The sequence below is a fragment of the Salarias fasciatus genome, chromosome 9, assembly GCF_902148845.1.
Source record: "Salarias fasciatus chromosome 9, fSalaFa1.1, whole genome shotgun sequence".
Classification (NCBI taxonomy): Eukaryota; Metazoa; Chordata; class Actinopteri; order Blenniiformes; family Blenniidae; genus Salarias; species Salarias fasciatus.
In genome coordinates this window covers 22739455-22752891 of record NC_043753.1, presented here as the reverse complement: position 1 = coordinate 22752891, position 13437 = coordinate 22739455, and the positions used below count along the sequence as shown (strand labels likewise).

At 44.7% G+C, this 13437-nt stretch overlaps 2 protein-coding genes across 3 annotated transcripts in view; both read right to left on the bottom strand.

Annotated features, from left to right (window-relative positions):
- LOC115394103 (zinc finger protein 45-like) overlaps positions 1–13437 on the bottom strand; it is a 1173573-nt gene that overhangs the window by 176257 nt on the left and 983879 nt on the right. The window lies entirely within an intron of this gene.
- The window catches only part of gpr158a (G protein-coupled receptor 158a), a 55900-nt gene that overhangs the window by 32892 nt on the left and 9571 nt on the right, over positions 1–13437 (bottom strand). For both annotated transcript variants that reach the window (XM_030099284.1, XM_030099285.1), the window contains exon 2: positions 12033–12138. In XM_030099284.1, the coding sequence (XP_029955144.1) occupies positions 12033–12138 (106 nt within the window). The remainder of the gene's footprint in view (positions 1–12032; positions 12139–13437) is intronic.

Below are 13437 nucleotides of genomic sequence, written 5' to 3'. Positions count from 1 at the left end.
AATCACATCCGTTCGCTGACAATTAATTAGGCCTACAGTCGCAAACGAGAATAATGTGTTTAATTGTGCAGAATCTGGAAAAAAAAAAAGAAAGAGAAGAAAAGCAAGTGCAACACATGAACAACTTTGTCTTGTTTAAGCTGCAGATTGTCTGCGAGCTCAAAAATATAAAATAACAAGTGGCGGCTTTCGGTTGAGTTCTCGCTGTCGCTCCCTGCAGAGATAAGTAAATACGAGCGCCCTCATTTATTCTTTATGGCAGCCACATGTTGGCGGGAGACGCCCCGTGTCGGTGCTGCGCGCCTCCGACACCCCGGGTCCCTCCACCGGCGCCGCTCGCTGTTGTTTACATCCCAGCTGTGGCAGCTGTCAGTCACACACGCGGTGACATGCTAATTGCCATGGTGACATGTGTGTGGCCGCGAGCGAGGGTCTTTTTATCGGATGTGCGTCACGCTGTCAGACCAGCATGCTCTGCCTGCAACCGAGCGCTTACACCAGGCCGCGGGACTCAGGAATACACACCGCACACACAGCACACACGCTCGCTGTTTGTAACGCAAACAAGTGATTTATTAATGAGCAATTTGTCAATCTTATCTGTGAATTAGGATTGAAGAACAACAGAAAATACATGCATGTCGGCTTTAATGTGCTGACGCCCATTCACTGATGAATTCAGTCTGTTCTTATAAGATCTGGAACAAAGTGCATCATGTTTTCAATAGTGGACATTCTTGACTTTTCTCCAGGAAAAGTACACATTCACTGTCACAAAGATTTCTTTTTTTGTTTTTTTTTTTTCATTTTCAGCTCAAAAAACATTCATGTTAACACGGCAAAAATCGTGTGGCTTCCTTGTACAGTCGGCCTCCTCTGGTAAACAGGAGTTTAATGAAATAGTCACACAATCCCGTCTGCTCGACATGTGAAATAAATGATCTTTGATGAAAACAAATGTGTTGTGGAGCATCCTGGAAGTCTGCTTTCAGCTGGGTCTTCGGTGTGACTCCTCCCAGTAGTGACAGAAATGGATTGCAACTCAAAACAATGATTTTTCTAACATGGGTAAATATAAATCCTGAAACCAAGCTCCCGTTTGCGCATTTTAATTTCAAACTTTAGAGGCATAAATAGCATTTCTGCAATGGGTTTTTTTTTTTCAACGGCGAAAGCAAAACGAATCTTCAAAAACAATTAGCAGTGAGCTGACTTTCACTGCACTGCTGTAGCCTGCAGCCAACCCCGAATGCGAGTGCATGCTCAATCTACATGCATGTACTTCCTGCAGACATGAAACGCAGCGGTTTCTCCGGCATCAGCTGCCCATGACACCAAGCAGGGGAATTCGCCAAACTCCGAGAGTAGCACTAATTGATGCAGAGGCTGGGCATCTTCCACCTGACCAGGAAACCGGGAGTGGACTCTGCCGGCTAATTAGAGGCTGCCGAGTCGGCTTCCTCGCTTTGAAATAAGCCCACGCTCTTTGGGTCCAGCACGCTGCATAATCAACGGCTAATAGTCCTCCGCAGATATTTGTAATGATCCTACAGAGTGCAACACAAACCCAGAGAAAAGCTTATCAGCCGATAATTACAGATTGAACTATAGCATAGGAGGAAAACGAGGTTTGGAGGAAGAAGGGGGGATTGATGCCTGTGTGTGCAGCATCACCTGAATAATCAGCTTGAGAAATACAACCAGCGAAAACTAACATCTGTCAAAGGTGTGTGTGTAGAAGAAATTAAATAAGTGCTCATGGACTTCGTGGCTTTGGATGAGCTTTGTCTGAGATGACAATACCACAGTTATCTTTCACTTTGGGGTTAGAAAATCCCACCAATTTTAACAAAGAAAGAGCAGCGAAGTGGGGGAACACTTTTCAAAAGCACGAAGTGACAATAAGCTTTGTTTATTTATTCACAACTGGTTAAATTCTATACAGTCACTTTCCTGCAATATAGATTCATGATTCTATTTACTATTCAAAGCTTAATTTCTCTTTTAGTGCTAATGATGAGTATTTCCATCTAGTGTGAGCTGGTATGTTTAATTCAGCTGCAGGTGATGAAAAATATTTGTTTCGTTGAATTACATTAAAAAATATATACATAAAAAGTTGGAGAAAGACTGACTGATTACCTGTCCAGGCTGTAAACTGACTTCAGGTGAGGCTGGATTGACAAAAACAAAGGATTATTTTTGTCATCATCCAGTATGGACCGCTTTTTCTAGTATAAACCACAGATTTGTAAAGTCTGGATAGATCAACTTGAACTGTGTCGCATTTGCAGTAAATGATGCTTCTTCACACTGGAAGTGGAAATTTTTGACTGAATGCTCCCAAAGCAAAAACTTACTGAATGAGAATTTAGGGATTTATTCATTTTCAACACACACACACAAAAAAAAATCAGTTTTACAACATTTAATGTATTATTGCAATCGATATTGAGAAGTTCTACAGTTCTGCTCAATTTCGAAAAATATATCTTGCAGCCCACAGACAGCAATTTAACCAAGACTGCTCTGACGACGCCCATCAAATGATTCAAATGAACTAAACTAAAAATACATATTATTTATAATGCGCTTTATATTTCAAAATCTCCAAGTGCTACACAGCAAGAGAAGTAAAAGTTTTAAAAAAGCATCAGAGAGTTTAATAGAATGCTTTTTAAAGAAGGTTTCTAAGTTCATCGATCATCTCCAACTGTTTGCTCACAAAAGGAGTTCATTCATTCCGAAGTCCACGAAGGCGGAGCACAGAGGACACTGCCCCGTGGCGAACGCTGCGTCCGTGAGAATACCACAGGTACAGCTGGGTCGCTGCTTCCTGAATGCTTCATGACGAATGAACACATGAGACACAGCAGCTGGACTCCGGAGTGTATCGCTGCGTGTTGGTGTGGATGAGAGAGAGTGAAGAGGACAGAAAGGGCAAACAGAGAGTCTTCTGACGTCACTTTCTTTGCTTCAGGCTGGGATCGTTCTGAACGTTTTCTGGTTTTTTTTTTTTTTGTAGTCATTTCTTTATTTAGCTGCCGGGGTAAATCCGGGGCCACATAAACTTCCACCGGGTCTGATTCTGGAGAGCGTCTCCGGCTCGGGACGACACAAAGCCTGCCGGGCCGCGGAGGCGCTGCAGAGAGAGAGAGAGAGAGAGAGAGAGAGCCGGCCGACCGAGGCTCTGCGCTCGGAGCGACAGCTTCACAGCCGGTCCGGCCTTTAAACGAGGTCAACCAGCACGAGTTAGCCCGAGCGGCGCCGTGCGGACAGCGCGGCCTCGCTTTGGGTGCCGTCCAAAGAGCGAAGCCTAAACACAAGTGCGATAAACACGGAGACCCGAGGGGGCTCGGCACTGGCACCGAGCTGGGACGAGCAAACACACACACACACACACACACACACACACACACACACACACACACACACACAACAGACATATTTCTTTCAGCATCATGTTTACTGCTTCACGCGTTTACCTCCAGTTCACAAATTTAAGATGAAGAGACAGAGCGAGTTCTGCACTCGCCTCACATCCAATCCAATCTCACGGGTTCCTCAACAAACGTGCTACCTCCACACTCAGCTCCTCTCTCATCCCCCCCGGGCCGGCCGCTCGCTTCCTGGCTCGCTTGGCGCTGCGCTGCTCAGACTGGGCAAAGCGGACGGGAGACTCTGCCCAGCGGCGAGTCTCTAAAGTGTCTCCATGTAAATTCAGAGATGCAGCGTTGTCCACTGAGCCGATCAGCAGGACAGCGGTCGAGGAGAGGCCGGACCGCTCAGACCACAGAGGACACTGCCTCTGCCTACCCCCCCGACATCTTCATGACTCTAACTAGAAAAACCTGCACAGGAAACAACAAAAACCACCTTATGTCTGGCTAATGGGTTTTGATAATCCACCGTTTAACATGGTGCTGAGCCTGTATGTCAGAATCCTGAACATTCTTGGGTTAATTTTAGATGGAAAGTTACAGATTCAGCTCGAATTCCAATGAAAGAACTCTACAAGTTTTGCCAAGACTTTTCACAGGTCACAGGCTGCATAAGTGGAAAGGTTATATAAGATTTGGCTCCGAGGGGAACAGCGCTAAAGTCTAACAAACTCTCTGCAAACCGTGAAGTTTTTCTTAAAGTTTGCAGAAACTCAGGGCGATTTTCATGAGATCTCCATCCAGTTAACCAACCATCCATCCATCCATCCATCCATCCATCCATCCATCCATCCATCCATCCACCACACAACAAAGATTGACAATCTTTTAGCTTAAGGTAACAAGATTTTATTCATTAACTCAAAAATCAATAAAAAATACTATTCAACTTATTCAAAAGAATGGAAAGCATAAAATATTATTTATTCATCCACTTCGCTGCACTGTTCTATAAGATATTTCTGCTTTTGTTACAATATAAAAATAGTCTGACCATGTTACAGTCTGCAATCCTAAACCATCAGAGTCTCTCTCAAAGTATACTCGTCCATTTGGTCCCAGACGTTGGCGGGTATTCAGTGTTCTCGCATCAATAAAAACTTTCTTTTTTTCCAGCACTGAGCACTTTTAAAAAACTGTTTCCAAGAAATGACACTCCATCTGCAGAGCAACAGATGGATCTGCATCTCTGCTCATCCTTAAAAAAACTACTTAATCCTTCTTCATGCAGTCAAAAAGAAATTATCATTGTTTTGTTGTTGTTGTCGTTCTTTTTTACCCTGGACTTAAGACTGCGGCCTCTCTGCTCCTTTACTACAGCAGTGAATAATGCAGCAGCACAAAGGATTTGTTGAAATTGGAGGGTGAATTTAAGTCTATTTGTGCACAGCAGTATTCCATTTCCTTTCTATCAAAGACCCTTATCAACTCCGAAGCATAATCACAGGTTTGGCGAGATCACTGCAGATAATTAGCAATTACCCTATTTATAGTCTCCTGAACATACTCGAACAGGCAACATGGGGAGGAATGAGGCGAACCAGGACATTCGAGACGCTTTTCTTCACCCGTGATGCTGAACCTGGATCAGCAGGTGGAAACAGACTCTATTCTTCACAACTAAGCTAAACTGGTCCACTCTTGAGATCTATATCACCCTAAAATCTGATATAGCAACACTTCAGGCGAACAGTGTTTTATTTTTTTTAACTAACCTTCAGTTGTTACTAAAAACATCCAGTTATAGGAATTAACTAAAGTAGCATTTGATTGCTTTCAGTATTATCAGGACACGTCTGCTGCAACAGTAGCTCAGCCCCGGTCCTTCACTTCATAATGAATCTGCCACTGGGAAAAATATGCAATTCCTCATAATCTGGCATTTCTCCTCAAATTACTGCCAGCACAAAAACTCAAGTCATTACGGGACAGAATGAGACTTAAAGCCTTCAGTTCAGATCAATGCTGTTTGTGACACACTGACTAATGACTTTTAGCTAAAGGCCATCAATTGAACCTGTCAGAAACCATTCTTGACAAAATGAATGAATGAATGAATGAACAATACGTTCTGTGTTAAAATGCTGGCAGCTGCAGCTAATCGTACTTCATTAATCCCCTGGGGGAATTTCCTTCTTCCAATAGACCCATCCTATTTCTAGAAGGTGCAGTTACATTATGGTGCTCCAGGGAGCTGATGGGGGTCAAAGGTCACACTCAGGGAGCCACAATGGTGATCTACATCACCAGTTGGACTGAAACCTACAAATGTCCAATCCCACGTCCGCTTCTCTAACCTCGCCATTCCTTTCAGAGCCGTCAGAGCTAAACTGTATCTCCTGCTGCAGGAGCCGCGCAGCAGATAAATAAATGAGGTTTGTTATCATGGCCGCCGATGCAAAGCGCGGCTTTTGTCCCACGATCTGATCTGATCGGAGTAAGTTATAGGCGGGCTGCAAGTAAAAGATTGCAAATTACAAGAGAGAATGACATAAATCAGAGTGACGTGAATGGCCTGTGCTGTTCTGCAGGTCGCCACCAGGGTTAATGTCAGTCAGCTGTTTTCCGTCCTCTGTCTGTCGAACCCTAACCTCGATAAGCCACTATATAATATGACGTGCAACCAAATGCTGCACTACAGCCTGGTTAGCCACAGATACATACACTAAGGACGCTACTCTGTGGTATACTCAATATTTTCAGATATGATAGATTTACAATTAACATGCTGCCCAACGCATCACTTAAACATGTGACAATGAAGTATATAATTATATAATAGAATGCGATACACTTCCTTGTCCCCATAACGGAATTCCTTCAGGGCATCTGCATATAAAAACGAGCAAATAAATAAATGAATTACTGCACTGGATAAATAAGTAATTAATACTGTTCTTGCATTGTTATTTACAGCTTAAAAAAAGAAAGAAAAGAGACGGAAATGAAAAAAGATAACATTATACACAAGGTTGTGTACTTTATTAAAGATTTATAATCTGAAATGTAATGAGGAAACTGCATAATCATGCAAAACCAAACCAGTCTGGTCTCCACATGGTAATAATTACTTTGCAGGATGATTGTTTTTTTGTTTTTTTTAAATGAAGCTTATATGAAGCTGTGGTGTGAGTCGGGATCAGGGACAGGCTGGCGTCTGGTCCGGGGAGCGCCTGGAAGTCAACGTAACGACCCAATATGCGAGGAAAACAAGAGTGTGAGTCAGGCAGCGAGACGGAGGACCGCACACACAGAAGGTGAGAGCAGACCGAGCAGGAGGCGAGCAGCAGTTGTTCAACACTGATGGCGTTATTAATTCAGCGGCGCGGGCTGCGCGGCGGAAAAATCAGCATGTGATTGAGAGGACAGCGGGCCGGGCCGAGCCGGGGCGACCTTGAGGACCAAGGTCAAGATGCAACAGTGATTCAACAGAGCGAGTCCGAATATCCACTTCAGCCTGTGAGCGCTGCGGAGCGGCGGAAAATGAAGCGCACATGCTGCTGAGTGCAGAAAACACAAACACAAACACCATGGGATGTCTCCCAGCCGTGTGTGTGTGTGAGTGAGTGTGTGTGTAATTTGGGGCAGTGTTTGACTGTTTTGGCCAATTTGTGGCTGAGAATTTGACCCGATGAAACTAAAACGGTGACAAACAGGACTGAGGACCACATGTGGACAGTTTTAAATTATTGGTGCATTTTATATAAAATCAGTCCCGTTCGTGTCATTTAAGTATTCTTTGCTATGTTGCGTTATACTTTTCAGTCCGCTCAACCTGGCGTCCCCGGCTCGTTCCCGCAGCAGCAGAGCGTCACGCCGGCTGCAGCGATCATTCAGGTCATGTGTCGCTGCTTTTCGCCGGCTGCGGTCCCCCAGGGGCCCCGCCTCTTCTCCTGAGCTAGAAGCTAATTGATTGAAACATTCATCACCCTCCGAAGCCGCGTTCCTTCTGAAAGGAGCCCAGAAGAACGGCGAAGCACACTGAGAGAAAAGCCATTACTGCCAGGTGAAGGGGGGGAACGGCGTGCGTGCACCTTCTCAACAGGAAGCGGCGCTGAGGCAGAGTGGGACGCCGCTCTGCGCCATGACTCATGTACTTTCACTATGAGTCAGACTAATCAAAGAAATTGCAGTGTTTGCTCTCAGCTGAATAAATGCAGCGACTCGCCTGCAGTCAGAGTCCATAAGAACATCGATGGCGATATATCGCTTTTGACAGCAAAACCCCTGCAAATGCTTGGTGATATATGAAGTGTTTGTTTGCATTAAGAAATGATTTAAAACAGCCGGAAGAGGCACATATAGATGAGCACTGACAGTGTTTTGTGGTCAGGATCCCACGCAGAGGAGCAGTCTTCCTAAAGACACTTCTACTTATTTTAGAAACAAATTACAAACTCTACAAGTTCGAGAAATTTTTCAGTTCGTCTCAAGATACTGATTTCTTTAGTTTTTTTCTTGTACAGTTCTGTCACTTTGACTTCAATCGAGTAGATATAAACTCATTCTGTCTCGTTCTTTTACATTTCTAATCAGGTGCATCTAAGATATGCAGCCAGTTTCTGAAATGTTTCCTTAACTTTCCCATATTTCCTCTCATTCTTTTGACTTTATTCAAGCAGCTGAACCCTTTATTGTTCCTGTGTGAACACATCTGCTGACTTCTGCATGTCTTCCAAACTACTAATGCTGCATTTATAAAACAACAGACAATAGAAAATTAAAAACACACGTAGAAGTGAATTTAAATATGATGGAATCTAAACATATAAAATAAGCTTAACAAAGACCATCACAGACATGATGAGACATACATGAAGACTTTTACATCATATGTAGATATTCTTATTGCCCCAACAGCGATATCTTAGATTAGAGTGGCTGTGGCGAGGGGGTCTATCAGTGGTCTTCATCCTTCCAAATCCCTGCTATGATCACTTGAAGACATTGGCTGAAGACACTTTTCCCTAATTAAAAGTTATTTCATAACATTTTAAAACACTTTCTGAACTCAGCAGCAGCTGAAATGATTCCACAGAGAAGAATTAAAGCTATCCTTTAACTTCAGGATTTTAAAAAGACTTGCTTCAGTGTATTTTTCCTGTCAATAATCCGAGCCAGACTCTGCGCCGCTCTGCTCTGCGCCGCCTGCCCGGGGATCAGTCATCCATGGCATGCGCCTCCATCTGAGTTTGGGCCTGCCTGCACGCTCGGCTGGGCAAACAGCAGCTTTTGAAGGTGGATGTAGGGGCGCTGGAGGGGAGGCAAAGTCAGAGAGGCGGCCGGCTGGAAACTACAGCATTTTGTCAAATTCAATTGCTGGAATGGCAGCACTTAGGCCACCGCCAAGAAGAGAGGGAACAACAGCGGATGATTGATGAATGGAGGCCGTCGGATGAATCCTGGGAGAGCGATGCATGCAAAACAGAAACCAAGCACACCGAGTGGCTCCGAACGCCATAAAGACCATCTGTGGGTGGAAAGGGAACGTGTATAATGTCCGTAAATAAAACACTTCAACCAACTGTTACAACACCAGCCGAGGAGATTACTTTGTCTCCAATAAAACACAAGAGATCCACCTAGCTGTGATGTGGGAGGAAGCTGCTGAGCACATGAAAGAAGGAATATCTGCACGTTTAAAGGCGGGAAATATCAATAAAACAAAACAAATGGGCATTAGCGAATCCCAAGCATCTCCTCCACAGCAGTATTTATCACACACACACACACACACACACACACACACACGGCCGGACCACGCCGCTGTCGTACTTTCGATTCATAACTGGGGAGACTTGAGGAACAGGAAGTCAGATACGAAGACGACTTTACTGCGATTCCTGGTTTTCACGCGTCGTGTGGATTATAACAGACGAGAGATAACGAGGTGCTGGAAATCCTGTCCACGAGTGCGTCCACACACACACACACACACACACACACTGCTGCCTATCCGCGTTGTTTATCTAGCAGATATGAGGATAATGGCCACTTCGTGGTGATAAAGCTGTCACGGAAGACAGGCCGCATCCTGCAACATGCCAGTTTCCTTCAGCCAGCTGTAAGCGAGCAGCCCCCTCACACACTCCTGCGCTGTAAGCACACAGAAGATCTTTATTTTGCAAACCCAGCCGAAATCCATACCATTAACAACGCATTTCTCTCCCCCTACACATACACACGGCACGTGCACGCACGCAGGCACTATGTCAAATGTCTCTGGCATTGACTGTCCACGAAGAGGTGGAAGTACTCAGACAAAGAGAGTGATTAATTATTCAGAGAGACTCACTGCAATCCATTACACCGCATGCATTATGAAGCAGTCTGATCCTCAGCTCCTCTTGGAAATCTATCGCTCTGAACAATGAAGAAGAAGAGCGGACCGAAGCAGCACCGGGCAAAAAGCAGCGGACTGACGATGAGCTAGGGAATAAAAAAATACATTTAATATAATGTAAATAAGTTGTTAAATTTTTTTAATGATATTGTAAATTGTTTCATTTCAGGGGCCACATATAGCGTTTGCTTTATGTACAAAATATTGATTTATGTGTTGATGGAAACATATAAAAGTTAAAAATTGAATTTCATCTTCTTAGTAATTGCAAGCTAGAGTATGGAAATGATGAGCAGCAGCAGCATTGGCTAAATGTCTCTTTCTTTGTGCTTGGTCATATATCGACGAGCACCGCGACGTCTGTAGTTTGAGGTCCAAGAACCTAAAAGTGTCGGATAAGAAATTGAAGCCTCAACTCTTAAATGAAACCCTCGATTCCAGAAAAAACCATTGTTTTGAGGCTGAAAGGCTGATGGATTGTATGTAATGCTTTAAATGGGAGTCAATGAGCTTCTTTCCTCACTTGGAGAAGGGTGCTAATGAATTCTTTTCCAATTGTTCACGAAGTGGACAACAATGAGAGGATCTTGGCTGACATGAATTGTGAAAAACAACATAATCTTTCATAAGACGAAGTGTGAAAGTTACTCATGCAGACACCAGAACTACTTTTCATGGGAAAAACTGCAACTTTCAGCCGCGATTCTGCATTTCTGCAGCCTGCACCGTGCACGTTTTCCCTCAGCCTTCTGAAAAATGACGACTTAGTTCTTTTGTTGGCCAAATGTGTTATTTTTAGCGCGCAGACGGCAGGTCGGGCACATGAAAGTCTTCAATGAGAGTAGCCATGAAGTATTAATGATCAAAAAAAAAAAAAAAAAAAAAAAAGCATGCATAAAACATGGCGCCAGCCGTTGCTGGAGTGACTGCAGGTACGAGGTAAAAAGGTTACTTTGCACAAACTACATTTGCATTCTGGGGAACGTGTTGGTTCGTGCAATCAGGCCTGCAGCCTCTGTGTGTTCTGTCTGGCTTCTTCCAGTGTCTCATCGTCGTCTGCCCTGATCTGGAGGACGCTGTGACTTCAGTCGTTTGGATTTGTGTTCCGCTCCACCAACAGTCCTCCTCTGAGCCATCCCTAAAACTGTTTGTTATCACCATCAAGTTTTAGAGCTGGATTTAATGTCAATACATGACGATTTAGTGCGAGGACGGGGGCAGGGAACAGAAACGTGATACGCTGCGCCAGAGGGCCAAATTATAATGGATTATTTAAAGATGTATGCGAACTGGAGCTACTAATTTAACCTCAGGAGCTCTTTTAAAGACTGTAAATTAAGCTTAGCCAATCAATATTCATGCATTTGATGATTTCCACCTTTAAGTACATTTAGTTTTAAAATATTGAGGGATAATTAAAATTGATATTGGGCTGGAATGTGATTGCTAAAGACTGATTTAGTGCCGGGGGGGTGGGGGTGGGGGTGGGTGGGGGGTGGGGGGGGGGGGGGGGGGGTGGGATTCATGTGTTTTCCTTTCCATCAAACTTCCAGTTACATATTTCTCGACCCTGAAAAATCCCTGAAGATCAGAGAGGAATCTGTCCACTGCATCACTGTCTCATGTCTAATGGCTACAAAATAACTTTGCTCAGCGCCCGCCCCCCCCCCCCCTTGCCTTCACGGCGGGCCGTGCATGCAGAGTCAACACGCAAACACGTCGTAGATCACGACAATATAACCTTGATGGAGGTAATAACTGAGATGAGCTGCGGCTGCCTTCAACAAAGCGTCATGTGTGACCGGAGCATTACTCTTCCCCGCAGCTCTGACACGCCGAAGGATGAATTTATGAGGATAAATCAGCCACAGCTGTAACTGCTGGGTACCGGAGTGTACAGGTCCTATGTTGAGAGGAAGATAAAAGTTCAGAGTGTCACTGTCTCTCTTTACCGAACATTGATCTGCTTTCCAAACAAGCAAATGACCTGAATCCATATTTATGATTTAAAAGGACATGAAAACATACGGTAAATCAAAAGATACATTCATTGTACAATTAGACGGCAGCCGGTTGTAGCAGTATCATCAGGGGAGATCCAGACCGCCGGCCGTTTGTCACTGGACATACGGATTTACTGCTTTTCCATTGAGTGCCTCGTGGAGACGAGAGTGGACGGGTGTGCATTACAGTTCAGTTTCACGGAGCGGATCAATCTGGTGTCTGATCCACATGTTCGCCTCACTCACCTCCATAGTGGTCAGGTTGCATCGATGGGTTCCAGCAAACCAGCCGTCAGCGGAGCACTGGTCGATATCAACATCCTGTAGATTAATGTCCACTCGCACCACGCCCCTGCAAGACAGGAGGACAGCAGTCACCGGCTGCACGGGTGTGAACGGTGGCAGGGGAAACCTGAACAATCCCCAAGACGAAGCTGTTGGCGTGGAAGTTTAGAAAAAATGCTTAAGTCCATAATGACCATGTCCTGTGTGTCAAAAGTCAAAAGTCATGTGTAAACACTGTGAATTCAGCAACTTTCCAAGTTCTCAGGTGCATTTCTGTCAAATCACTCACATCGAACAGGAGGTTTTTAGAATACTGCAACGGCTGAACCAGCTTGTTCTCTGAAGAGGAGCTTCTGTCTGGAACTGTCCTCTTCCACCTCGCAGCTGCACACAGAACTTTACTGTGCAAGGAACCACTTCTCCGACGCGAACTCCTGAACCGCCTCTGAGCGACCTCGGCCCACACACAGGCTTCCCCCTCTCCGGGAAGACTCAAAAACCAAGCGCAGCCCGAGGCGAAGAGTTGTTGGAAAATCCATATCGACTTTAAAGTTTGCGGAAGACGTGCTGCGAGGCTCTGGAGAGTTATCGCTCTGCAGGACGGGTGTCATGACACCGGGATCATGTGCACGGATGGAAAATAAATAAACAGTTTTATAGTCCAGCATTCAGAATGTACATATTTGTGACTCGCTTTTTCCATGCAGACACAAGAAGAGAGGAAAATGTAAATGTTTTTTTTTATGGTTTTCAGCAGAAAAACTACAAAAAAAAAAAAACAACAGTGGATCAAGATATGATGAATCCAGGCTGAATGAGGGCTGTAATCTGTTTAATCAGGCGAGCCGCTCCACTGGCTGACTTTGCGCCGACCTTTAACTCCTGTGATGCTTGTTTGAACGCTGACATTCACTTTGCTTCTATTTAGCGGGAGGATTAGCAGATAACTTTGCTCTCGCAGCTCCCAGACTTGAGGCCTGCCTTCATGTCGACCTCCAGTCGGAACAAACGCTCCATTTCTCCCATTTGATGGAACGATTTTAACAAGTGATCACTGATGTGATCAACAAGTGATCAACAAATGTGATTATAATCCTTGTTTTTAACTGCGTTGTGTTGTTACAGTGAATGTTTGGGAACTCTGATAAAAGGGGGAAACAAATCCCCTGAACTGGCTTCCGATGGATGTAGATGCTGTAAATGTGTCGAACATCAACAGCACTGGCATCTGGGATGCTCGACGTCCTGTCCACGGCTGCCATTCGTGAACTGGCAGAAGTGTGGTTTCCATGGCAACGCCTCGGCGCAGCTCTGCTGAAACATCTCACGAAACTGAGAAACGCCAGAAGACACTCTCAGCGTTGCA